We start from the raw sequence: 27813 nt of genomic DNA on the forward strand, positions 1-27813 counted from the left end.
GCAAAGTGACTTTAACAAGATGTTAAATCTAAGGCAAGACTGTGCTACTAACCCCTGGGGCCAGTTGCACAGTCGTGACTTAAGTCCAAAAGTGGTCTTAAATTGTTAGATTGGCTATAGAACAAAGTTGGTCTTAGACTGGTCTTAAGTCTAAGCCATGACTATGCAACCGGCCCCTGGAGGTTAAACTCTGTACCGAGGGTTTACTACAATTGTTTGATCATACAGGGAAAATGAACTTATTTATTTCATCGCTCCGTTTCGTGCAGTTTACTCAAGACTCTAATAAAGAACAAGAAGAAGTAATGGCCGTTCTAGCAGTTATAGGTGGCGTTGATCGACGTCCTCGGCTTGGTGGCATCATCTGTCACGAGAACTACGGAGGAGGAACAATCTCAAAAATCTCGGCTAATGGAAAGATTAGCGTCCATTTCTTTGATTTGAAAGAACCACGAACGGTTAGATTGCCAGAACTTACAGTGGTAAGTGTGGTGCCCTTAAAGCTTTGACAGATTGGTTTTAACTTAAACCTACTCGTCTAAAATCAATTTAGTCGGGTTAAAGTGAAAACCAATCACTGAACCCTGTAAATTTGTATTATATTGAAAAACCTTCGTTACCACATTTCAACGCAAAATTTTTTCAGGTGCCAGTAATAGATTTTAGTGTTGAACGGTTACCGTTGACTGAAAAAGTTTCGAATATTTGGGCTAGTTTAATCAGTTTGGGAGCTACAGCTTTTAAACCTTCAAATACTATCGACCATGGTGACAGAGGTATGTACTTATATGCTTACTTAATAGTAATTCAGCTGAGCTATTTATTATAACCTAGATACTCCTTGTTCCCGCGTATCTTAAATGGATTAAGTAGATGAAAAGCTTGTAATCTATTTTATTATCAAAGAATAGAAAAGGAAAGTGTGACAGTATTCGATATGCATTGCTGAACGTACGGACTCATTCTTAAAACTGTAGCTTATAGAATTGAGTGGAAATGTCAACAGAGCTGCCAACTGCTCCTGATTTTCAGTATTTGATTACTGAGAAATACTGATTTGATTTGTTTGACATGCATACAGAAATATGGAAAATGTTACTGAGGATTTTACTATTAGTTGATAACTGATAAATTTTAGCATTTCCATTCATAATTCAATGTTACTGTGAAAATTCAATTTGTTACTAATAACACTTTTCCGAGGTTGGTAGCCATGCGTCAAATAAATACCCTTATAGTTTTTTCTTAATATTTAATCAACACTGATACTCGTCTATTGAAACCAATTCTTATTCATATTGAGTTTAATTTTTCTATTTTAGATGAGATTGATGCTGGGTTTTTGTGTAAACAGTATATTCACATCAGTTTATTGCGGGCAGCGACCGTGTTGTTCAAACGACTGGAGAAACTTCGTCAGATTCTGCTACACCCGGTCATTCACGAACAAGTCATACCGACTGCCGTGCCGGAGGGTAATCTGACCGGCAGCCTTGATGAGGAAACCTCAACCGATGTGACTGGTCCGACGTCGTCGATAATCATGCAGCAGTTGATGCTTACAGCCACTCAACCATCTCCGATTAAAGCTCTGTTCCAGATCTCAGAAATTGAGGTAAAATCACTGTTTTCCGCAGAATGCGTTGATGAATTTTAACATGAATGAGGGTTATTTCAAGGAAAATTTTTCCATAGACCAATTCTAGTAAGATATCATTTAAGAAACTGTAATGGATGCTACTCATTTTTCAAGATATTCAAGCTTATCCTGCATCCAGATCTTCTAGCTCATAGTTTGAACAGCAGCTTGCTCAACATAATTCTTGTCTATGAATTTGTTACCTATGCCACTAGATAGCTTACGACTTGCTTTATCAATTGAAATTGTTTTATTTCAATTCATTTCAATATTTAATAGTGATCTCAAATTAGTATGAAGCAATTTATGGTCTTTCTTTGTTGTTCTTTGGAAGCATTCGAGTGACATAGATGTTCAGAATATATCCATCCATTAAGCGGATAATATTTTTTTGGGTTAAGTTCTGAGGCTAGAAAATGGGCTTATTAGCCAGAAAATAAGGTATCGGGTATCTAAATTGGCATTTATAATTTTGCAGCCTTGGCTTATGTAAAATGTATACTAGTAATCTACTGAAAGCTTGCGTAAGAAGCTATGTCTCAAGAATTTTTTCGTTTTTGGAATATAGGCAGCAGCTTTATCAGTAATACAGCATCTAATGACAGAATGGCGACAGCCGGGTGAGACCTCCTGTGGAACTAGTGGAGACACATCAGCAGATGAGCAGAGCAGTTCAGTATGTGAACCGGTATCATCGATTCTCAGTCAAAATAACGTTTCTAATAAACACGCGCAAAAAGTGAAGAAAGTGAAACCACAACCGACCCCACCGCTACCAGTTGTGTCGCAACTTATGGAAATGGGTTTCCAGCGCAAGAAAGTTGAGGCAGCTATCAAAGCATTAGGTATAACAGACATAGAAATATAGGTGTAGTTAAACCTCGACATTTCTCTGATTCACTTGGGGAAAAGTGACCGCCACCATATCTCTGCTTTAAAACCGCTTCAGGAGAATTTTACTCTCAGCTGAGCGCTTTTCGCTTGCATTCGTCTGTTAACCCTAATATTTGAACATTCCTAGGAGGATATCGCGCTGGTAGCGACACGCCCACTGCTGAATCATTGGTCGTCTGGTTGCTAGAGAATCAAGATGGAATTCGGACCGATGTGATGCTGTCAGATTCTGACGACGGCTCGTACGAAGATCCGATGTCGGATACTGAATCTATGTCGAGTGATTTTGAAGACCTCGAAGTTGCATTCAATGAGGTACATAATTTATAGGATATAAATTATATTGATATTTTGGAAATATTTCTCTAAAAGATAGCAGTTTAGGCTGAAATCGTGAATCCATTTTTTCATGATCAACTAATTTAAAAAAATACTAATTCCAGTACATAATTGAGGGGCTATCATTATATATCATTGCACCATGGACAGCTACATAGTAGTTTAGATGCCATTCTAATATACATTGTATGGTTATAAGTTAGTTGGAAGGCAAGCATCAAATTGAAAACACAAAATTGCAAGACTGGAATTAGAGAGTTAAAACAACATGACATTATTGCTATTTCAGGTTGTTCAAATGGAGTGTGCACCTCTTTTGAAGAAAACAGATTTTGTTACGAATGACGATTACGCAATGTACGTTCGAGACAATATCCAGATTGGAATGTTGGTTCGATGTTGTCGTACTTATGAAGAGGTGCATGAGGGCGATGTAGGGAAAGTCACAAAGGTAAAGTAGATGCAACAGTCTTTTTAAAAGTGTTCATTCAATCGACCGATTTGACAGATCACAGCCTATACGATACATGTAAATAATATGCTCAACATCGATGAAGAACTTCGATACATGATGTTGGTCTAGTTGTAAAATTTGAAAATGTCTCGTTTATCCTAATAAGATAATTTCGTTGGATTTTGTATGCAATGCAGAGCTTCCAACTGTCCTTGAAAATGGTTTGATGTCCCTAATAATGCAATATTAATGGTATTGATAATGAATCAGTGTCCCAGAATCTGTTATTTGAATTCCTAGAAAATTCAGTCCCTGCTTCTGATACTCATTGGTTGGCAGCCCAAGCAATGGGTGTTTACTGGTATGTTCATTTATTCAAATTTTCCAGTTGGATCGTGATGGCTTACATGATCTGAACATCCAAGCTGATTGGCAGAGAATGGGTCGTACATACTGGGTTCGTTATGTGCATGTAGAACTGTTAGGGTATGGATCACCTTCTGCTGCAGTACCAGGCACTACAGGTATACATGCTCTCTTGTTAATATATTTCCATTAAGCAGGACTTCTAGTAATCAATTCTCTTCAAATTAGATTTAGTTATGAATGAATATATTTTCTAATGGTATTTTAGAAATGGGAGCAGTTGCAGCGTCTGCAGTATCGGCTGGATCAACTACATCATTGGGCAATAAAATTAAAATTGGCGATAAAGTACGAGTGAAACCGTCGGTTACCACACCAAAATACAAGTGGGGATCAGTAACTCATCGAAGTGTTGGCACTGTTAGAAGTAGGTTTAGCACTACAAGGACAATTACTTCCATACCCTTCACCAAAAAAGTCTCCCAGGATGATAAAACCCTTGCCATGGGGTACAATCGTGCCTGTGATTTTTATACCGCTAGAATAAAAATGATATGCTTGTATATAATGGAGGAATCAAGAAGGAACGGTTGAGGCTTGAATATAGTAGTTTCATAGTTTTGGTTCTGTTTTTACCCGAACCCCTGTAGCGTACAAATAAAATTGCTTCATAAAATGTCCCTTTGAGTCTGATTGTTTCGCGAAGGGCTGTATTGGGTATTTTACTTATTTCGATATTTACTTCATTTTCAGTGTTTGCCGCTGAAGCCCGCGACGTTGTCGTTGATTTTCCACAGCAGCCACATTGGACCGGTTTAGTGTCCGAGATGGAAGTCGTGCACAGTGCACACCCTGGAATCACGTAAGTAGTGCAAATATGTGATATGAAATCTATTCTTATCAGGAGGTTGAAAACAATAATAACTTGTACAGTATCGATTTAAATGAGTGATTTTGTTTTATTGTATACCGGTAGGTGCGATGAATGTCACATGTGTCCTATCACTGGCGATAGGTTTAAATGTCGAACCTGCAGTAACTATAACCTATGTGATGGCTGCTATAAGAATACAACCCACCCGCACTCATTCAAAAAGACTATTGATGCTGGTAAGTATTTGTATTAGAAAATGTATTCTTCAGGCAGGGATGATTCACCACTTCCATAAATCTTGCCATTTCACTTGTGAGTTCACATCCAAGTACAGCATGTATATTATTGCTTAGATTTGGAAAAGATATTCTGGAGTCAAAGTACTCTCAAGGTTAAAACTCCCATTGGATGCCTTTTAAATTACAGTGGCAATATTCAATTTTCTACTAGCACCATACAGCCTGCATATCATGATCCATTAACCTGAAACTTGGCAAAGTGGCCATCTTGAAAATTCTAGTGAAGGAATTGGTGCCGGCAAATCCAAACGGATCTTTCGGAAATTTTGTTTGTCAATTGGATCCTGTCGTTGATCATCGTGTTAAAGAGCAGCCATCCTGAAATTCTTGTTAGCAATTTCCCTGATAAGAAATTCAAGATATGGATTCTATCTGCATATCCTGGGGAGATTAACGTCGATTTTGCAAAATTCTAGTTATTTATTACTTATGTAGGCAATGATTCGGTGAACAATCACAGACAGAAACAGAAGCGTCGATACGGAATGTGCACCGGGCCGCATTCGGGGATGATCACCGATTGGCACCGATGCATAAAACATTTATCGGTTTCGTCGAAAGAGAATACGGTTCATCGATTAATCGATGGCAGCGGATTCTGGCAGAGTTCCGGTTCGCAGGGAAAGGTAAGTAATACTCAGGAAGACGGAAGATTAACTCGTTTGCTGCCCACTACTAGATATCTTGTGTTTCCGCTTATGCCACTATTGCCATAGGAGATATCTCGTTGCCGATCTGGTTAATCATTGTTTGTTCACTGGAATGACATGGTTCCTATACTAGCGGGCAGTGTGAATGAACTCTGCTACACCCTCAAAGCTCATTAGTAAATTCTGATGGATGAGTGAATGTGTATGAGATAAGTCATAGCAGCTCTGTATTCGTGTTTGGGTATCCCTAATCTTCACTTGTGTATACCTACATTTTCTGATTTGTTGGTTTTCGTATTTCATCGTTTAGTGCTGTATTTGCAGATTTACTTATGTCGTACCTTTAATTACAGCATTGGATTCGATTGGAAATCCATTCCGATATCATAATCCAGCAGCTGGTGATGAGAGTGGAACCGTCTGATTCAAGTTATATGCCATCGCTAGTAGTAATCAGCGGTGGTGATACGTTGAGTAATATGCGCGAAATTAAAACTATCAATATCGGAATGACGGAAAATCTCGTGCCGCTACTGCAAGATGTAACTGAGGTATGAATTACATGATATTAACTGTAATACAATCATTGAATTATTTGTTGTAAGACGAAGTTCGTCTGCAATCATCAGAAGCATTTTGTAGAAATATGCAGTCATTTCTTTCGGCCCAGTAGCCATGTCAGAAATATGTTTCATCTACCCAGGAAAGACCAGTAAAAACTGACTACGATGATATGGCATCATATACGAGACTGACTTTATTTTTCGTTTCACTGATATTTATAGCTTATATTCTGGTATGGACTTGTAGACCATATGTGGAATGCAGATTTCAGTACACAATGACTACGTTCAGTAGGCCTAACGTTATAACACATGATTTTAGAATTTATAAAATTTTGACTCATTACATAAGCCTTAAATATTCATTTGTTAGTTCTTATTTGTCTGATAAGAACAGAAATATGAATGAAACAGTTTGTGCAAAACTCCATTTTACAAGGAGGACTTATGCCATTAGTCCTGATATCATTTTGTATAATAAGTATGAAATAGATAAACCAGATGATGATACCAGGAGAAATAGCATTTAGGTTCCCAGTATTGAATAGCTAGTTGTTGGTGTCAAACCGTTTAATCAAAATGAATCTTGCTAATCAGAGGTGTCTATAGAATACCAGCACTGACCTGTGCGAATTAGTCCACATTTTACCAGCACAAAAAGTACTGGTTACAGAAAATCTGTATTGATATTCCACCTCACATCCATCACAAGTTTTAGCTGATCCGAAAAATCTATGACATGAACTATGACATGAACTATCTCAAAGTACTCCCAGCACAAGCTTGTACTAGTAAAATATCTTAAACTACCACTAGACATACATGTACCAGGTACACTTATCTCTTGATGTAAGAGATATCTTGTTCAATTGAGTAAGTAAGTGCTATAATTTGAGCATTGAATGAGTACTTCCAATATTGTCCAAGAAACCAGTTGTAAAAAGGTGTCTATTTGATTCCCATTAGCACTGAACTGTGCTAATTAGACAAAATCTCACCTGCACAAAATCAGTACCAGATAGAAATCATTATATCTTAGCTGAAATCATACAGTATCCGCAAAAATCCATTTCCATGATTTCCCCCTGAACTTTGGTTGTTGTCAACATAAACACCCACTGATCCCCACATAGTTATGTGCTAGTTCTTACTTATTTGACAAGAACAGAAATATGAAGGGATCAGTGAGCACAAACTCCATTTCACAAGAAGAACTTATGCCTTTAGTCCTGGTATCATTTGGTGCTAGTATAAAATAAGAAACAAGCCCTCATATGATACAAGGAGAAATAGACGTTTAGATTCCCAGTATCAAATCATTTGTCATTGGTGTCAAACCTTTGAATCCAAAAGAATCTTGCTAGTAAGAGGCGTCTATAGAATCTTTATTACCAGCACTGACCTGTGCTAATTAGTCAATTTCTCACCAACACAAAATCAGTACCAGTCACAGAAAATCTGTATGGTTATTTCACAATAAATACCCATCGAAAGACTAGTTTTAGCTGATCCTACAAATCTATGACATGAAATATCTCAAAGTACTCCCAGCAAAGACCTGTGCTAGTAATATATGTTAAACTACCAAGACACATGTACCAGGAACACTAAATGAGATATTGACTGATGACTTAAGGGGTTTAGGACCTGTTTTAAGAGATATCATGTTAAATTGAGTAAGTTAGTGCTTTAGTTTGAGCATTGAATGAAAACTTCCAAGTCATCAACTATTGATGAGAAGTTTTAATGACGTACTCATTCATGAATCAACCCATTATTACTAATCAAGCTTCAAATTAATGTCACTGTTTTAGACCTTAAATTCTGTATTTGACTCCACTATGCAATAGTAAAGAGGTGACTATTAGATTCCCATTACGGTACTAGCACTGACCTGTGCTAATTATTCAAAATCTCACCAGCATGAAATCAGTACCAGTTACAGAGAATCTATATCGATATTCCACGATAAATATCCATCACAAGACTGGTTTAAGCTGATCCTAGCAATCTATGACATGAAATATCTCAGAAGTACTCCCAGCACAGGCCTGTGTTTAGTAATATATGTTAAACTACCACTAAGACATGTATCAGGAACACGAGATGAGATATTGACTGATGAACTGAGTGGTTTGAGGAACCTTTTTATCTAAGGGATATTATGTTGAATTAAGTAAGTTAGTGCTATTGTTTGAGCATTGAATGAGTTCTTCAAGTCATCAACTATTGATGAGAAGTCTCAGTCGCGTAATTCATTATTAATTAACCCATTATTACTACTCAAGCTTCAATTTAATGTCACTGCGTTAGACCAAAAATCTGAAGTTGACAACTGTCCAATAATACATTTTGTAGTGAAAATTGAACTCGCCCAATAGAAATCAAAACTCCAATTTTGTCACAGAAACCAATAGTTAAGAGGTGACCATTTGATTCCCATTACCAGCACTGACCTGTGCTAATTATTCGAAATCTCACCAGCACAAAATCAATACCAGTTACAGAAATCATTATATCTAAGCTGAAATCATAAGGCAAAAATCCATTTCCATGATTTCCCCTAAACTTAGCGTGTTTTCATACTAAACACTCACAGATCCCCACATATTTATGTGCTAATTCTTTCTTATTTGACAAGAACAGAAATATGAAGGAATCAGTGAGCACAAACTCCATTTTCAAGTAGAACTCCTGGTGTCATCTGGTGCTAGTATAAAGTAAGAAATGAGCCCTCATATGATACAAGGAGAAATAGACGTTTAGATTCCCTGTATCGAATCACTAGTCATTGGTGTCAAACCTATGAATCCAAAATAATCTTGCTAGTTAGAGGTGTCTATAGAATCTTTATTCTCAGCACTGACCTGTGCTAATTAGTCAGAATCTCACCAGCACAAAATCAGTACCAGTTCCAGAAATCAATATATCTTAGCTGAAATCATACGGTATCTGCAAAAATCTGGGTCCGTGAGTTCCCCCTGAACTTTGGTTGTTTTCATGATAAACACTCACAGATCCCCACATAGTTATGTGCTAGTGCTTACTTATTTGACAAGAACAGAAATATGAAGGGATCAGTGAGCGCAAACTCCATTTCACAAGAAGAACTTATGCTTTTAATCCTGGTATCATTTGGTGTTAGTATAAAATAAGAAACAAGCCTTCATATGATACAAGGAGAAATAGACGTCTAGATTCCCAGTATCAAATCACTAGTAATTGGTGTCAAATCTTTCAATCCAAAATAATCTTGCTAGCAAGAGGTGTCTATAGAATCTTTATCACCAGCACTGGCCTGTGCTAATTAGTCAAAATCTCACCAGCACAAAATCAGTATCAGTTACAAAAAATCTATATCGTTATTCCACAATAAATACCCATCACAAGACTGGTTATAGCTGATCCGACAAATCTGTGACATGAAATATCTAAAAGTACTCCCAGCACAGGCCTGTGCTAGTAGTATCATGTTAAACTACCACTAGACATGTACCAGGAACACTAGATGAGATATTGACTGATGACTTGAGGGGTTGAGGAACTGTTTTTATCTAAGATACATCATATTCAATTGAGTAAGTCAGTGCTATAGTTTGAGCATTGAATTAGTACTTCCAGTCATCAACTATTAATGAGAAGTTTTAATTACGTAATCAACCATTAATTACCCGTTATTACTATTCAAGCTTCAAATTTAGATATTAGAATTTTAAAAGACTGTAGTTGACTCCAACTGTGCAGTAAAACATTTTGTAATGAAAAATTAAACTCACCCACTAGAAATTGAAACTGCAATTTTGTCCAAGAAACCAGTTGTAAAACGGTGTCTATTTGATTCCCATTACCAGCACTGACCTGTGCTAATTGGTCAAAATCTCACCAGCACAAAAACAGTACCAGTTACAGAAATCCTTGTATCTTAGCTGAATTCATATGGTATCTGCAAAAATCAGTGTCCGTGAGTTCCCCCTGAACTTTGGTTGTTTTCATGATAAACACTCACAGATCCCCACATAGTTATGTGCTAGTGCTTACTTATTTGACAAGAACAGAAATATGAAGGGATCAGTGAGCGCAAACTCCATTTCACAAGAAGAACTTATGCTTTTAATCCTGGTATCATTTGGTGTTAGTATAAAATAAGAAACAAGCCTTCATATGATACAAGGAGAAATAGACGTCTAGATTCCCAGTATCAAATCACTAGTAATTGGTGTCAAATCTTTCAATCCAAAATAATCTTGCTAGCAAGAGGTGTCTATAGAATCTTTATCACCAGCACTGGCCTGTGCTAATTAGTCAAAATCTCACCAGCACAAAATCAGTATCAGTTACAAACAAGAAAATTAATTTTAGAAAATTATTTGACGCCTGCGAAAAAAATGTATAATTTCTGGGCTAAGCTAATGTGGAATTGCAAATTTGAAATCGAAGTTTTTAGAAATTTGGGGAATGATGAGATTTGGCGATTGGGTAGATGATACAGCGGGTCTTCGACTCTAGTAGTGGTTTAAATTTTTTTATTGAAAATTCTCAATAATTGATCGCGAACTTGCGACCGACTTCATTTACTTATGCCTCTAAGCTGGTCTGCAACTTCATTGCCTCCATGGTTGAAGAACGAGCTCTTCTGATGTCTGCTTCATCATGACTTCGAGCATATCGTGTGGCCTAGCCAGCCGGCCCGGGCCACGGGTTTGGCTGTCACTCGATATCCTAGAGTCTTGAGTCTGGGTGGGTTGAAGTAGACATTGTCATTTAAAATAACATGCTTATGTTGTTCTGTATGAATTACCCGTGTGTCATGTATGTTGTATTAATTTATTTTAAAATTTGTATTTATTGAATTTGGGAATTTTATCCCGAAATTTCAATGTAATAAGGATCAATAAAGAATTGAATTGAATTGTCACCTAATACACATGCCATCAGAGGACGCGGAGCCGTATATGATAGCTATGCTATTATAAATTGCTAATCTCACGAAACCTGCATACTCCTAATATCAAACATATTTTCTAAAACGTTTGAATATTGAAATTATATGTTTACACATTTTCATATTGACCGCTTGTAGCCGCTGATGAAATTCACGCCGGCCCTACACACATCGTAGATAGCTTCGTCATTCCACCGGCATGCCCACGTCAGGGTCTGACTTTTATATCAGACTTCCAAATCGTGTATACATCCGCCATTTAACCGAATAATCCGATTTACTTATCATTTCTATTTATGCCTGCCGCTTCTGATATAATCATACATCCTTTACTATTACAATACGTCTTCTAATGATATTCAATGCAATATAACATTTCGACGTTCAAATATAGGTCATTATATAATCACAGGAAGCCATTCTACATCTATGTCAATAATATTTTGCCAGATAGCTTGTTTGTGTACACATAGACCTGTGACGTTTTGCACATCGATTTACGGCTGTCGTTTGTAAAATGACGCTGAATGGTTAACATTGTTTAGGTTTCATAATGGTAACGTTTTATAAGGCGTCAAAAAATCTATATCGTTATTCCACAATAAATACCCATCACAAGACTGGTTATAGCTGATCGAACAAATCTGTGACATGAAATATCTAAAAGTACTCCCAGCACAGGCCTGTGCTAGTAATATCATGTTAAACTACCACTAGACATGTACCAGGAACACTAGATGAGATATTGACTGATGACTTGAGGGGTTGAGGAACTGTTTTTATCTAAGATACATCATGTTCAATTGAGTAAGTTAGTGCTATAGTTTGAGCATTGAATTAGTACTTCCAGTCATCAACTATTGATGAGAAGTTTTAATTACGTAATCAAGCATTAATTACCCATTATTACTAATCAAGCTTCAAATCTAAATATTAGAATGTAAAAAACTGTAGTTGACTCCAACTGTGCAGTAAAACATTTTTTAATGAAAAATTTAACTCACCCACTAGAAATTGAAACTTCAATTTTGTCCAAGAAACCAGTTGTTAAATGGTGTCTATTTGATTCCCATTACCAGCACTGACCTGTGCTAATTGGTCAAAATCTCACCAGCACAAAAACAGTACCAGTCACAGAAATCCTTATATCCTAGCTGAATTCATATGGTATCTGCAAAAATCAGTGTCCATGAGTTCCCCCTGAACTTACTGTCTGTCACACATGCTCTTCGTGCGACGTTTCGGTCCGTAATTTCGTTAATAATCGGTTGATCTGTAAATATTATGCATCAATTTGTTCAGTAAGGAATTTGCATTCAGAAATAAATCATGAACTGGCAGAAATTTGTTTGTGTTTTCTTCTATCAGCGATAGTTTACCTAGCATACGCTCGCGTAATGCTGAAAAACGGCTTTTATGGCCCGTCACGTGGCGCCACCTACTGTATTTTGATATGCTAATGAGCAGGTGATGACGTCACTGTAACGTTTCCGAGCGTCCGCAGAGCCGAGTTTTCAGCATTACGCGAGCGTATGCTGAGTAAACTATCGCTCATAAATGAAAACAAAAACAACTTAAGTGAAAATTGTTGTTTATTTCTGAATGCAAATTCCTCACTGAACAAATTGATGCGTGATAAAGGTATAAAACCGATTATTAACGAAATTACGGACCAAAACGTCGCACGGAGAGTAGGTGTGACAGACAGTAGGCTGTTTTCATGATAAACACTCACAGATCCCCACATAGTTATGTGCTAGTGCTTACTTATTTGACAAGAACAGAAATATGAAGGGATCAGTGAGCACAAAGTCCATTTCACAAGAAGAACTTATGCCTTTAATCCTGGTATCATTTGGTGCTAGTATAAAATAAGAAACAAGCCCTCATATGATACAAGGAGAAATAGACAGTTAGATTCCCAGTATCAAGTCACTAGTAATTGGTGTCAAATCTTTGAATCCAAAATTATCTTGCTAGTAACAGGTGTCTATAGAATCTTTATTACTAGCACTGACCTGTGCTAATTAGTCAAAATCTCACCAGCACAAAATCAGTACCAGTTACAGAAAAGTAATCAGTACCATTACTCCACAATATATACCCATCACAAGACTGGTTTTAGCTGATCCTACAAATCTGTGACATGAAATATCTAAAAGTACTCCCAGCACAGGCCTGTGCTAGTAATATATGTTGAACTACCACTAGACATGTACCAGGAACACTAGATGAGATATTGACTGATGACTTGAGGGGTTGAGGAACTTTTTTTTATTATGTTCAATTCAGTAAGTAAGTGCTATAGTTCGAGCATTGAATGAGTTCTTCAAGTCATCAACTATTGATGAGAAGTTTTGAATATGTAATCAATCATTAATTACCCATTATTACTGATCAAGCTTCAAATTTAAGTATTAGAATGTAAAAAGCTGTAGTTGACTCCAACTGTGCATTAATACATTTTGTAATGAAAAATTGAACTCACCCAATAGAAATTGAAGCTCCAATTGTGTCCAAAAAACCTGTTGTAAAAAGGTGTCTATTCGATTCCCATTACTAGCACTGATTTGTGCTAATTGGTCAAAATCTCAGCAGCACAAAATCAGTACCAGATAGAAATCATTATATCTAAGCTGAAATCATACGGTATCTGCAAAAATCTGGGTCCGTGAGTTCCCCCTGAACTTTGGTTGTTTTCATGATAAACACTCACAGATCCCCACATAGTTATGTGCTAGTGCTTACTTATTTGACAAGAACAGAAATATGAAGGGATCAGTGAGCACAAACTCCATTTCACAAGAAGAACTTATGCCTTTAGTCCTGGTATCATTTGGTGCTAGTATAAAATAAGAAACAAGCCTTCATATGATACAAGGAGAAATAGACGTCTACATTCCCAGTATCAAATCGCTACTCATTGGTGTCAAATCTTTTAATCCAAATGAATCTTGGTAGTAAGAGTACCAGGAACACTAGATGAGATATTGACTGATGACTTGAGGGGTTGAGGAACTTTTTTTATTATGTTCAATTCAGTAAGTAAGTGCTATAGTTCGAGCATTGAATGAGTTCTTCAAGTCATCAACTATTGATGAGAAGTTTTAATCAATCATTAATTACCCATTATTACTGATTAAGCTTCAAATGTAAGTATTAGAATTAAAAAATTTGTAGTTGACTCCAACTGTGCATTAATACATTTTGTAATGAAAAATTGAACTTGCCCAATAGAAATTGAAGCTCCAATTGTGTCCAAAAAACCAGTTGTAAAAAGGTGTCTATTTGATTCCCATTACTAGCACTGACCTGTGCTAATTGGTCAAAATCTCACCAGCACAAAATCAGTACCAGTTCCAGAAATCAATATATCTTAGCTGAAATCATAAGGTATTTGCAAAAATCCGTGTTCATAAGCTCCCCCTGAACTTTGGTTGTTGTCAAAATAAACACCCACAGATCCCTTCATATTTATGTGCTTATAGTGCTCACTTGTCTGACAAGAACAGAAATATGAAGGGATCAGTGAGGGGAGAAAACTCCATTTAAAAAGTAGAACTTATGCCTTTAGTCCTGGTATCATTTGTTGCTAGTATAAAATAAGAAACAAGCCCTCATATGATACAAGGAGAAATAGACGTTTAGATTCCCAGTATCAAGTCACTAGTCATTGGTGTCAAATCTTTGAATCCAAAATAATCTTGCTAGTGACAGGTGTCTATAGAATCTTTATTAATAGCACTGAGCTGTGCTAATTAGTCAAAATCTCACAAGCACAAAATCAGTACCAGTTACAGAAAATCTATATCGTTATTCCACAATAAATACCCATCACAAGACTGGTTATAGCTGATCCGACAAATCTGTGACATGAAATATCTAAAAGTACTCCCAGCACAGGCCTGTGCTAGTAATATGATGTTAAACTACCACTAGACATCTACCAGGAACACTAGATGAGATATTGACTGATGCTTGAGGGGTTGAGGAACTGTTTTTATCTAAGATACATCATGTTCAATTGAGTAAATTAGTGCTATAGTTTGAGCATTGAATTAGTACTTCCAGTCATCAACTATTGATGAGAAGTTTTAATTACGTAATCAAGCATTAATTACCCATTATTACTAATCAAGCTTCAAATCTAAATATTAGTATGTAAAAAACTGTAGTTGACTCTAACTGTGCAGTAAACATTATGTAATGAAAAATTTAACTCACCCACTAGAAATTGAAACTCCAATTTTGTCCTAGAAACCAGTTGTTAAATGGTGTCTATTTGATTCCCATTACCAGCACTGACCTGTGCTAATTGGTCAAAATCTCACCAGCACAAAAACAGTACCAGTTACAGAAATCCTTATATCTTAGCTGAATTCGTATTGTATCTGCAAAAATCAGTGTCCGTGAGTTCCCCCTGAACTTTGGTTGTTTTCATGATAAACACTCACAGATCCCCACATAGTTATGTGCTAGTGCTTACTTATTTGACAAGAACAGAAATATGAAGGGATCAGTGAGCACAAAGTCCATTTCACAAGAAGAACTTATGCCTTTAATCCTGGTATCATTTGGTGCTAGTATAAAATAAGAAGCAAGCCCTCATATGATACAAGGAGAAATAGACAGTTAGATTCCCAGTATCAAGTCACTAGTAATTGGTGTCAAATCTTTGAATCCAAAATTATCTTGCTAGTAACAGGTGTCTATAGAATCTTTATTACTAGCACTGACCTGTGCTAATTAGTCAAAATCTCACCAGCACAAAATCAGTACCAGTTACAGAAAAGTAATCAGTACCATTACTCCACAATATATACCCATCACAAGACTGGTTTTAGCTGATCCTACAAATCTGTGACATGAAATATCTAAAAGTACTCCCAGCACAGGCCTGTGCTAGTAATATATGTTGAACTACCACTAGACATGTACCAGGAACACTAGATGAGATATTGACTGATGACTTGAGGGGTTGAGGAACTTTTTTTTATTATGTTCAATTCAGTAAGTAAGTGCTATAGTTCGAGCATTGAATGAGTTCTTCAAGTCATCAACTATTGATGAGAAGTTTTGAATATGTAATCAATCATTAATTACCCATTATTACTGATCAAGCTTCAAATTTAAGTATTAGAATGTAAAAAGCTGTAGTTGACTCCAACTGTGCATTAATACATTTTGTAATGAAAAATTGAACTCACCCAATAGAAATTGAAGCTCCAATTGTGTCCAAAAAACCTGTTGTAAAAAGGTGTCTATTCGATTCCCATTACTAGCACTGATTTGTGCTAATTGGTCAAAATCTCAGCAGCACAAAATCAGTACCAGATAGAAATCATTATATCTAAGCTGAAATCATACGGTATCTGCAAAAATCTGGGTCCGTGAGTTCCCCCTGAACTTTGGTTGTTTTCATGATAAACACTCACAGATCCCCACATAGTTATGTGCTAGTGCTTACTTATTTGACAAGAACAGAAATATGAAGGGATCAGTGAGCACAAACTCCATTTCACAAGAAGAACTTATGCCTTTAGTCCTGGTATCATTTGGTGCTAGTATAAAATAAGAAACAAGCCTTCATATGATACAAGGAGAAATAGACGTCTAGATTCCAAGTATCAAATCGCTACTCATTGGTGTCAAATCTTTTAATCCAAATGAATCTTGCTAGTAAGAGTACCAGGAACACTAGATGAGATATTGACTGATGACTTGAGGGGTTGAGGAACTTTTTTTATTATGTTCAATTCAGTAAGTAAGTGCTATAGTTCGAGCATTGAATGAGTTCTTCAAGTCATCAACTATTGATGAGAAGTTTTAATCAATCATTAATTACCCTTTATTACTGATCAAGCTTCAAATGTAAGTATTAGAATTAAAAAATTTGTAGTTGACTCCAACTGTGCATTAATACATTTTGTAATGAAAAATTGAACTTGCCCAATAGAAATTGAAGCTCCAATTGTGTCCAAAAAACCAGTTGTAAAAAGGTGTCTATTTGATTCCCATTACTAGCACTGACCTGTGCTAATTGGTCAAAATCTCACCAGCACAAAATCAGTACCAGTTCCAGAAATCAATATATCTTAGCTGAAATCATAAGGTATTTGCAAAAATCCGTGTTCATAAGCTCCCCCTGAACTTTGGTTGTTGTCAAAATAAACACCCACAGATCCCTTCATATTTATGTGCTTATAGTGCTCACTTGTCTGACAAGAACAGAAATATGAAGGGATCAGTGAGGGGAGAAAACTCCATTTAAAAAGTAGAACTTATGCCTTTAGTCCTGGTATCATTTGGTGCTAGCATAAAATAAGAAACAAGCCCTCATATGATACAAGGAGAAATAGACGTTTAGATTCCCAGTATCAAGTCACTAGTCATTGGTGTCAAATCTTTGAATCCAAAATAATCTTGCTAGTGACAGGTATCTATAGAATCTTTATTAATAGCACTGAGCTGTGCTAATTAGTCAAAATCTCACAAGCACAAAATCAGTACCAGTTACAGAAAATCTATATCGTTATTCCACAATAAATACCCATCACAAGACTGGTTATAGCTGATCCGACAAATCTGTGACATGAAATATCTAAAAGTACTCCCAGCACAGGCCTGTGCTAGTAATATGATGTTAAACTACCACTAGACATCTACCAGGAACACTAGATGAGATATTGACTGATGCTTGAGGGGTTGAGGAACTGTTTTTATCTAAGATACATCATGTTCAATTGAGTAAATTAGTGCTATAGTTTGAGCATTGAATTAGTACTTCCAGTCATCAACTATTGATGAGAAGTTTTAATTACGTAATCAAGCATTAATTACCCATTATTACTAATCAAGCTTCAAATCTTAATATTAGTATGTAAAAAACTGTAGTTGACTCTAACTGTGCAGTAAACATTTTGTAATGAAAAATTTAATTCACCCACTAGAAATTGAAACTCCAATTTTGTCCAAGAAACCAGTTGTTAAATGGTGTCTATTTGATTCCCATTACCAGCACTGACCTGTGCTAATTGGTCAAAATCTCACCAGCACAAAAACAGTACCAGTTACAGAAATCCTTATATCTTAGCTGAATTCGTATTGTATCTGCAAAAATCAGTGTCCGTGAGTTCCCCCTGAACTTTGGTTGTTTTCATGATAAACACTCACAGATCCCCACATAGTTATGTGCTAGTGCTTACTTATTTGACAAGAACAGAAATATGAAGGGATCAGTGAGCACAAACTCCATTTCGCAAGAAGAACTTATGCCTTTAATCCTGGTATCATTTGGTTGCTAGTATAAAATAAGAAACAAGCCTTCATATGATACAAGGAGAAATAGACGTCTAGATTCCCAGTATCAAATCGCTACTCATTGGTGTCAAATCTTTTAATCCAAATGAATCTTGCTAGTTAGAGGTGTCTATAGAATCATTGTTACCAGCACTGACCTGTGCTAATTAGTCAAAATCACACCAGCACAAAATCAGTACCAGTTACAGAAAATCTATACCCATACTCCACGATAAATATCCATCACAAGACTGGTTTTAGCTAATCCTCAAAATCTATGACACTAAATACCTCAAAGTACTCCCAGCACAGGCCTGTGCTAGTAATATATGTTAAACTACCACTAGACATGTACCAGGAAAACAAGATGAGATATTGACTGATGATTTGAGGGGTTGAGGACCTGTTTTATTTTAGAGATATCATATTAAATTGAACTTTTTTTATTATGTTCGATTGAGTAAGTTAGTGCTATAGTTTGAGCATTGAATGTGTTCTTCGGTCATCAACATTTGATGAGAATTTTTATCATGTAATCAATCATTAATAACCCATTATTATTAATCAAGCTTCAAATTTGAATATTAGAATGTAGAAATCCGTATTTGACTCCAACTGTGCATTAATCAGAGCCGTCGGAAGGGATTTTTCAGTGGCGAGGCTTATTTCTGAATGGTGGGTGTGGGCCCCTCCCCCAGAAAAATTTTGAAAATTCAATCGCCGGAGATGCGGTTTTGGGCATTTCACTGTCTCATTCACAGAAGCATGAGAAGTCGTGAGCAACGACCATATACAGAGAACGACGAGCTGATACGCGGTACAGCGAGCTTTTGAAAAAAGCATTAAAAATATTTTTGGTTACGCAAAAAAACGGGCCGGCTTTTGCCGCCCCTGCCTCCCCTGTTCTGACGGCTCAGTTAATACATTTTGTAATGAAAAATTTAACTCACCCAATAGAAATTGAAACTCCAATTTTGTCCAAGAAACCAGTTGTAAAAAGGTGTCTATTTGATTCCCATTACCAGCACTGACCTGTGCTAATTATTCAAAATCTCACCAGCACAAAATCAGTACCAGTTACAGAAATCATAATATCTTAGCTGAATTCATAACGTAACAGGCAATTGTGACACCTGCTGATCCCCTCAAAACAATGTGCTAGCGGTTATTTGACTAGAACAGAAATTTGAAGGGTACAGCTAGGGCAAAACTTCATTTTATAAGCGGAACTTACGTATTTGTTCTTTGTATCATGTGTTTCATCAAATCTTTGATGCAATCCTTCAAAATATGTATCCATTATATGCGACTTGTTTTAGCTCATCCTTTAAATTTATGACATGAAATATCTCAAAAGTACTCCCAGCACAGGCCTGTGCTAGTAAACTATGTAAAACCTATGAGCAACTATCTAAAAACATTGCTCATAGGTAAAACTACCACTAGACATGTACCAGGAATACTAGATGAGATATTGACTGATGACTTGAGGGGTTGGGGACCTGTTTTTATCTAAGAGGTATTGTGGTCAATTGAGTAAGTTAGTGCTATAGTTTGACTAAAAGTGAGCATCTCATGTCATCAACTATCAATGACAAGTTATGTTAATTATCAAGACCTGTGCCTAATTAGAGAGCACACGCAAACCATTCACTCAATACTAAACAATGCTCAAACAAAGGGAAGTGGGTAATTTGCGGAACCAATAGCAATTCAAACGCAATCATTTGTCTTGTGCTAAAATTTGGCTCCAGCCTGGTCCAATGTTTTTGGTCGGGCCAAATTTGGCCCGGCTCAAACAGGCTCTGGCCCATTTGGCACCCATGTGAACAAATTTGGCTCGGGCCAAAAATGCTCATGCAATCTGGCTTAAAGCTTAGCTCAAATCATAATGTATCAACCGAACTTCATTATATCCCCCTGAACTTTGGTTGTCATCAAAATAAACACCCACAGATCCCCACATATTTATGGGGTAGTGCTTAAATCTGACAAGACCAGAAATATGAAGAAAATAGTGAGCGCAAAAATCCACATGACTCGATACATATATTCAAGCCCTTTTATTTTAACTGCTTGATTCCACTTATAGTGTTTATAGTAAGTTTAAAACCCTCTATATACAAAATTTAAAAGATTAAAAACAAATTCAATTTTAATTCATCAAAAATTAAAATCAAAAGATGACAAGAACAATGTTTCAGACCCTTTAGAGACTGTCATCTTGGTTTTTTAAAGGCATTGAACTCACATTTCGCTTCTTTTTATAGTATTTCCGATACATCGAGATTGGCATCAAACAGTGTAAGAGCGGAGGCATTGATTGTAAAGTGCATAGTTTAAATATTGCGGGTAGAATCAGATCTGATGAAGACGATGTCGCCGCAAATTTTTTGTTTCTCGCATCGGACGAAGAGGAAGAAACTCAGAGCGCTCCGATGGTGAAGAAAAAAGTGAAAACGGTTGGCACGAAAGAAATTCAAACTCACGTTTTCGTCTGGGGTCTGAATGATAAGGATCAATTGGGAGGACCTAAAGGATCGAAGGTATGTCTTGCGCCATCTATGTATGGATTGCGCCATTAAAAGCCATATTTATCCTATAGTCCAGCGGTGAAATTTGTACAAAAAATCGCACGAGAATTTTCAGTAGATTATGTAGTTTTTGGATTGAAAAATTTTTTGAGTGACCATTATCATTTAAACGCAAAGATGCTTTGTAAGAAATACTACTTGTATACTGGTGGTAAAACTATTCAATCTACCAATACTGATGGTTAAGATCACTTGTATAAAATGGACAAATCAATCTTGATCTTAAAATAGGGATTGACCCTGTTATTCATTCAATTGGTAGATTTCGTTTGATTTTATGATTTGGTGTCCCTTACAAACCCACCACACCTGCCGTGAGCGAAACAGGGTTTTTGATTTTGAAATTAGAAATCGAAGTACAGATATAGTTGTGTGATCCGCGGACAAAATTACAGAATTTTTTGTTCAAATTGAAGGACAATATGATCTTAGCCCCTTATAGTTCTTTCCAAATCTGATGTATTGAATTTACCCACCAACATAACACAACCATCAATCACTTGCCAGTTCAGGCTGATTGATTTTAGAAAAAAATTCTGTGAATTCAACCATCTTTATCTTGTACTCAGATTTTGAAAGCTAACCCCTTTTTTATTAGCAGCATGTATGGTGGCTTTGTAAGGGGCACAGTTAATACAAAAAAGTAAAAACAGCATTAAGCAGTTTTGTATCAGGATTGTCTGAACTGAATCACTTATAGCTAGGTTTATTGGCTTTCTCACACGTGGGCTAGTAAGCATATACTGATAGGCATAATGATATCAATTCTGTTGCTGATTTGCTGAAGGATTTTGTGGTCCACAAAGTGATTTGTAATGCTTGAACTGGTCATTACTTCATCTATTGTATGTTTAGATTAAAACTCCAGTTTTGAATGAAACTCTATCGTCATTGAAATGCGTTCAAATTGCTGGTGGCTCAAAGAGCCTGTTCTGCGGTAAGAGAATTTTTGTTCTGTAGAATTGAGTAGGATAGGATACACAGTAAAAAAACTATTTAGAAATTTTTTAAATGAATTTCAGTAACTCAAGATGGAAAAGTGTTTGCTTGTGGTGAGGCAACAAGTGGTAGATTAGGGCTCGGCATTGCCAGCGGTAATGTCGCAGTACCCAGACAACTGACGTCATTGAGTTCTTACGTCATCAAGAAGGTTGCTGTACATTCTGGTGGACGTCATGCTCTAGCATTGACTGTCGATGGAAAAGTCTTCTCTTGGGGTGAAGGAGACGATGGAAAACTAGGTCATTTTAGTCGAATGTGAGTGTGAAAATATGATTAAATTGTATTCAACTGATGATGTTAGGACAAGAGCCACTGCAAAAAAGAGCAATAATTAAGGCCAAGTCAATTGTAGTTCATATTTTTTGGATTGGAGACGCTTTGATCTCAATTACTGCAATATTGGTTTCGTAGATTGTCAAAATATTTACAGTAAGTCAGTACGTAAATGTAAAATATTTGGAGCCAAGGTGGAGACATCAGACTCTAAATGACCACCATCATTAGACTCGGAAATAGAAATATTGATGACCTCAGCATAGTTTAAAGGATCTATTTCAACCCGTAATAGTCGTTTTAAACATTTCCCTGATTGTAGGAATTGTGATAAACCGAAGTTGATAGAAGCTTTAAGATCGAAACGAGTGCGGGATATTGCGTGTGGTAGTTCGCACAGTGCTGCTATCATATCTAATGGTGATCTGTATACATGGGGACTTGGTGAATATGGTCGACTTGGACATGGTGATAACACTACGCAACTTCGACCTAAACAGGTATGCTCTTTAACTACAAGATGGTATTCATGTGAGTGGCTGTCGGGGATTGTGTTCTCGTTACTATCATACTTGGCAAATACCTTCAGGGCCAGTAGAAGCACTCTTAGATTGGTCCGAACATCATCGAAGCAGAATTCGATTTTTCTTACGGAATTTGGGGATTGTCCCCCCCCCCAAAAAAAATGATAGGATAGCATCCAATTGTTGCTTCCTGAAACTTGCTCAAGTTTTACTGAATTCACTGCTCTGTCCTTTCATGATGAACTCCTCAGAAATTGGTATTAATCTGTATAGATTCTTAGAAAAATGTATGCCTTTTACAGGTCAAAACACTAGCTGGTCAGAGAGTAATACAAGTAGCTTGTGGAAGTCGAGATGCGCAAACATTAGCTCTTACTGATGAGGGCTATGTGTACTCTTGGGGTGATGGTGATTTTGGCAAACTAGGACGCGGTGGAAGTGAAGGCTGTAATACACCTCATCTCGTTGAGCGACTATCTGGACTATCAGTTTGTCAGATTGAATGCGGAGCTCAGTTCTCTCTCGCTTTGACAAAGTCGGGACAAGTTTGGACCTGGTAGGTTTTAGCAAATCTTGTACCGATACTTAAACGTGTACTGTATATCAATCCAAAAGTCTTATATAGTTTGAGTCTAAACACTTTATCCATGTAACATGAAGACCAGAAATACATATTATTTTCGGTGCTATATTTATAGGGGTAAAGGTGATTATTTTAGACTCGGTCATGGAACTGATTCACACGTGCGTAAACCTCAGCTGGTGGAGGCTCTCAAAGGAAAGAAAATTGTTCACGTAGCTGTTGGAGCACTGCATTGTTTAGCAGTCACTGATACTGGACAGGTACCATACCCGTTTATATTTTGTAATCACAATCTATCAATTGTAAAGTCATAGATCATGATGAGTTCAAAATCAATGGTTTCTGTAGATCTTTGCCAGGAGGTGCTGAGTAGTTATATAACATTTTCATTTATTTGGCAAATATGCATATTTTGTAATCGCGATGATCAATTTCAAAGTTGTAGCCCATGACATGTTCTTTGTGCCAATTTCAACAGCATCGGCTTGACAAATTGGGATTAAATATTGAAATTGTCACATTGTCGAGCATATCAGTGCACCACTTCACTGACTCAGTTTTGATTTAGAATAACTAATATCACACCACAACATTATGATGGAAGTTGGTATGATAGACATCGCTTAATCAGGATAATTTTGGACCTGTGTAATTAATCCATACATCACCATCATTTGATTATTTACATCTTATGGTTGTGTACTTCGTGTAGGTGTTTGCTTGGGGTGATAATGACCATGGGCAACAGGGGAATGGAACTACCACCGTCAATCGTAAACCTGCTTTAGTTCACGGTTTAGAAGGATATAAAATCACTCGAGTTGCCTGTGGTTCTTCGCACAGTATATCCTGGGCTACGACAGATCTATCTACTCCTGTTACGCATGAACCAGTACTATTCTCTTCATCCCGAGACCCTCTCGGATCATCTTTATTGGGTAAGTGTATGAAGATTGCGGCCTTGTATATGAATTATATTGTGGGCTTAGAGTTTTAAGAAAGGTAAAATATTTAACACTAGGTATCAGCTATTCAGAAATCTGGCCTGTAGCCAAAAGTTTTCAAGGGCAGTTCGTTATTCCAAAAAAGCAATTTTTCTACCAAAAAGGTATCTTGTAGCCAAAAGGAAATATTTTTGCTGGTATTTGACAAATGATGAATTTAGAAGGCCATATTTGTAGGGTTAGTAAACTTCTTTCAAATATATTTTGCTGAACAGACAAAAGGACATTAACGGCTTCAAACAAACAAATTAACCCCACTGGCTACAGACCTATAGTTAACCTGATCTAAATTAGCCTTGATTCTTAGTTTGCAAAACCAACCCTGGGTATCTATGTTTTCTACGCCTGGTATCTGCTTTAGGAGATACAAACGTTTTCCCATTCTCATAGTGCTTTGTTTCAGCAAAACTGAAAAAGACTAAATCGCTATTATTTAATTGTAGGGATAAATGAAACAGGTCCCGAAGAAACGTCTTCCTCATCTCCCCTGCCGAATAGTAACTCTCTGAATCTGAAATCAAATCGGCCATCATTGGCTAAGATTATTCTGTCAATGGAATCAAACAGTGCAAAACAACAGGCGTTACAACACATATTCTTGGCTTTGAAAATCAGATGTGCCAGGTAATAACAATTTATCAATACAGTTGATACCATGTTTCTTACAGAAGAAATTTTTCCTTTGTAAACATAAACTGGTTATGTATCCGTTTTAGTTTTTAAAATGAATATTTGACTGGTGGGGACTCAAAAAATGATACGGAAAGTGTCATTCTAAGAAACCTCATCATCATTGTATCATTGTAGCACGGACTGTATAATGACATGTACCCGGTAGCAATGACTGTATGATTAATGGTATAGAATAAAGTTTTCCATGGTAAATGCTTGGGTGAGTAAGTATTAACCAAGTGATAACATTTAAATTTGTAGGATAGCTGTTGTTTTTGCCTTAATGAAGTCAAATGGCGCAATACCTGTACCTGTGGACTACGCACCAGGCCCAGTAACACCCTCTATATCGTCACCGATAACGACACCTATTGACAGTCCTCGAGATCAGGCATCGGGCGTTGTCGATCCTAGTGAAATACATCTAGCTATGACGATGGGTGAATCGTCAGGAACTGAGGTATGTAGAAAAATTACACTTTATTGCGATTTTAGTGATTCATCTTTTGGATTTTAAGGTCATCACTTTTAAACCATTAGTTTAATAGATAGCTAATGCACACTTTTGAAATAAGTCCAGTCTTTGAAGTAATTGTGAATTTACGTTGTAGATGAGTTTGAGTGGACATGAGGGAATCTGTACATTCCCAAGCATGCATGATTTAGCGAAAGCATCTCCTGCTACGAGTATAATGGCTGAGACTATCACGTCTGCTGAAGAGGTAATTATCCGTCTCAAACATGTATTCAAAGTTCATCGGGATTACCCGTTTATGAGATCCACTTAAATTTCATCATGATATCACAACGCTGATGAAACTTCAATGAAAGTCATTGTGTGAAACTGGTGGCCACTGACCTAGAAAACCTGGAAATCCTGGGGAATCAGAAAAATCTAGAAAAAAATCAAGGAAAAACTCAGGGAATTTGTACCGTCCCAAGCCTTGAGATGAGTTAACCTAGAGTAACTCGAAAGTTCAATTTGATTATATCATCACTTTATGCACCTCTCATCAGAAGCTTGAAAGATAGGATTCTGTATTTAAATCTATGGGTTAAGTTTCATAAAATCTCTCCAACAGATGTGAATCCGCAGATATCCAAACCATGGCAATCAGAGCCATCCCTTTTATTCTGGGTGGCTCTAGGTTGACTTGGTTTTGGCATCGGCTAAGAATATTCTTCATGGAAACTTTGTTCCTAATTTTGAAATTATTATGATAAATAAGTAGTATAAAGGTATTTTATAGTTCACACTATTGATTAATAGGTTACTAAAACAGCGGAAGCGGATGCGTCGTTAGCGAACAGTGATCTTGATGATTTTACTCGTAAACTTATGGCAGACGACGCTCGCGTTCTCGTTGATTTATTGAAACTGGCAGTCGCTAATCGCACGGTGAACATCGTCGGCAAACATGTCATCTCCGATGTCTTGACCGCGATGGGTAAAACGCACGCGCAAGTCGCCGAAATGTTGTTAGAATTGTGCGTAACTGAGTTGGAAGATGTCGCCTCGGATAACGAGTCGGGACGTAGTTTAGCTCAGCCCGTAGTACAAGAAAGTCCACATCCGTACACCGATGACACCTCGCTTAATGGACATGTGAAAATACCGGGTTTGTTTCTATTCTTCCACTCTTTCTCATGGTAATATTTTCCGTTTACACACATTAGAAATAAAACCATTGTTTCTCTATCTGTTCTCTATCTGTGTGTTTAGGTGCTGAAGGTTTACGTGTGGAATTTGACCGTCAGTGTTCAACAGAAAGACGACATGACCCATTAACAATAATGGATGCTACAGGCCGCACTGTTACTATTCGATCTGGTATGATATTTATCTATTTATTTGTAGTATTACTAGCTTTGTCTTTTGAATGATGGTATTGAAGTCGATTTCATCTTTCGGCTGTCACTTCATCCATCTGTGGATCAACAGAGCTGCCAACAATTCTGATTTTTCCATTACTGTTCCGTAAAATAGTGTGAAAATACGACGTTCTTATTTTAGAAAAATTGTTACGGATTTTAATTCACCTGAGAATACTGAAAAAATTTGATGAGTTACGGAAAAACTTAATCATTTTTATGGTTAATTGCATCGTTCTTTCTTAAATCTCTCAGAATCATGCTGTTTAACTCTAATTATACTCTCAACATGACACTGTACTAGTGCGCCATCTGTACTGAGATGAAGATGGCGGACACGTACAGTATCAGAAGTCGGGAAATTTTGTTTTACGTAATTTACCCTAGTACATATTTTTAAGACCACAATACTGATTTTTAAATTGTCTTCTGGTTCCAAAATTTGGGACTACTGGAAAAATTATGAAAATACTGATAAACTTGGTCATGTGGTCAGAAAAAGATCAAATCTAAGTTGGCAGCTCTGGACCAATCTAGTTTGTTGGGAAGTTTTCTCATAGATGTATGACCGGCTGCCCTAGACTCATGTGCAGCCCAAAAATTGACAGTTGAAATGGTGTGTTATTGGGCCACCTCGGTGCATACAAATGTGGGCTTATGAAAATATGGGATTGCTATATTTTCTGAAAAACTATTTTTGAAGTTAATTTTCTTAGCTTAGCGTTTAAATTCGTGTTGACTAACATGTGTCCATGCCCATAGCTGGATGGTATGTCTTAAAAAAACCTCCCTATGCAGTAGGTAGAGGGATGAATATTTTGGGATGGGAGAGGAACATTTAGAACTAATTGTTGTTGATATGCACTAACAATCAATAATATAAAGACAATCAATACCACCAAAAAATTAACAATAATCTATTTACCATTTGAATTATGATAATAGTTACGAATACAAAAATTCAAGATGG

At 36.8% G+C, this 27813-nt stretch overlaps 1 protein-coding gene across 1 annotated transcript in view; it reads left to right on the top strand.

Moving 5' to 3' along the window:
* LOC141904906 (E3 ubiquitin-protein ligase HERC2-like) overlaps positions 1-27813 on the top strand; it is an 82536-nt gene that overhangs the window by 32499 nt on the left and 22224 nt on the right. Inside the window, exons 35-58 of the mRNA XM_074793517.1 lie at positions 270-482; positions 647-776; positions 1323-1615; positions 2208-2484; positions 2661-2848; positions 3162-3323; positions 3715-3836; positions 4007-4119; positions 4446-4554; positions 4669-4802; positions 5301-5491; positions 5869-6066; positions 20590-20865; positions 21769-21850; positions 21936-22170; positions 22511-22688; positions 23015-23268; positions 23411-23555; positions 24008-24233; positions 24743-24923; positions 25233-25431; positions 25583-25693; positions 26242-26590; positions 26695-26802. Coding sequence (XP_074649618.1) covers positions 270-482; positions 647-776; positions 1323-1615; positions 2208-2484; positions 2661-2848; positions 3162-3323; positions 3715-3836; positions 4007-4119; positions 4446-4554; positions 4669-4802; positions 5301-5491; positions 5869-6066; positions 20590-20865; positions 21769-21850; positions 21936-22170; positions 22511-22688; positions 23015-23268; positions 23411-23555; positions 24008-24233; positions 24743-24923; positions 25233-25431; positions 25583-25693; positions 26242-26590; positions 26695-26802 — 4474 coding nt within the window. The remainder of the gene's footprint in view (positions 1-269; positions 483-646; positions 777-1322; positions 1616-2207; positions 2485-2660; positions 2849-3161; positions 3324-3714; positions 3837-4006; positions 4120-4445; positions 4555-4668; positions 4803-5300; positions 5492-5868; positions 6067-20589; positions 20866-21768; positions 21851-21935; positions 22171-22510; positions 22689-23014; positions 23269-23410; positions 23556-24007; positions 24234-24742; positions 24924-25232; positions 25432-25582; positions 25694-26241; positions 26591-26694; positions 26803-27813) is intronic.

This window comes from Tubulanus polymorphus, chromosome 5, assembly GCF_964204645.1.
Source record: "Tubulanus polymorphus chromosome 5, tnTubPoly1.2, whole genome shotgun sequence".
Classification (NCBI taxonomy): Eukaryota; Metazoa; Nemertea; class Palaeonemertea; order Tubulaniformes; family Tubulanidae; genus Tubulanus; species Tubulanus polymorphus.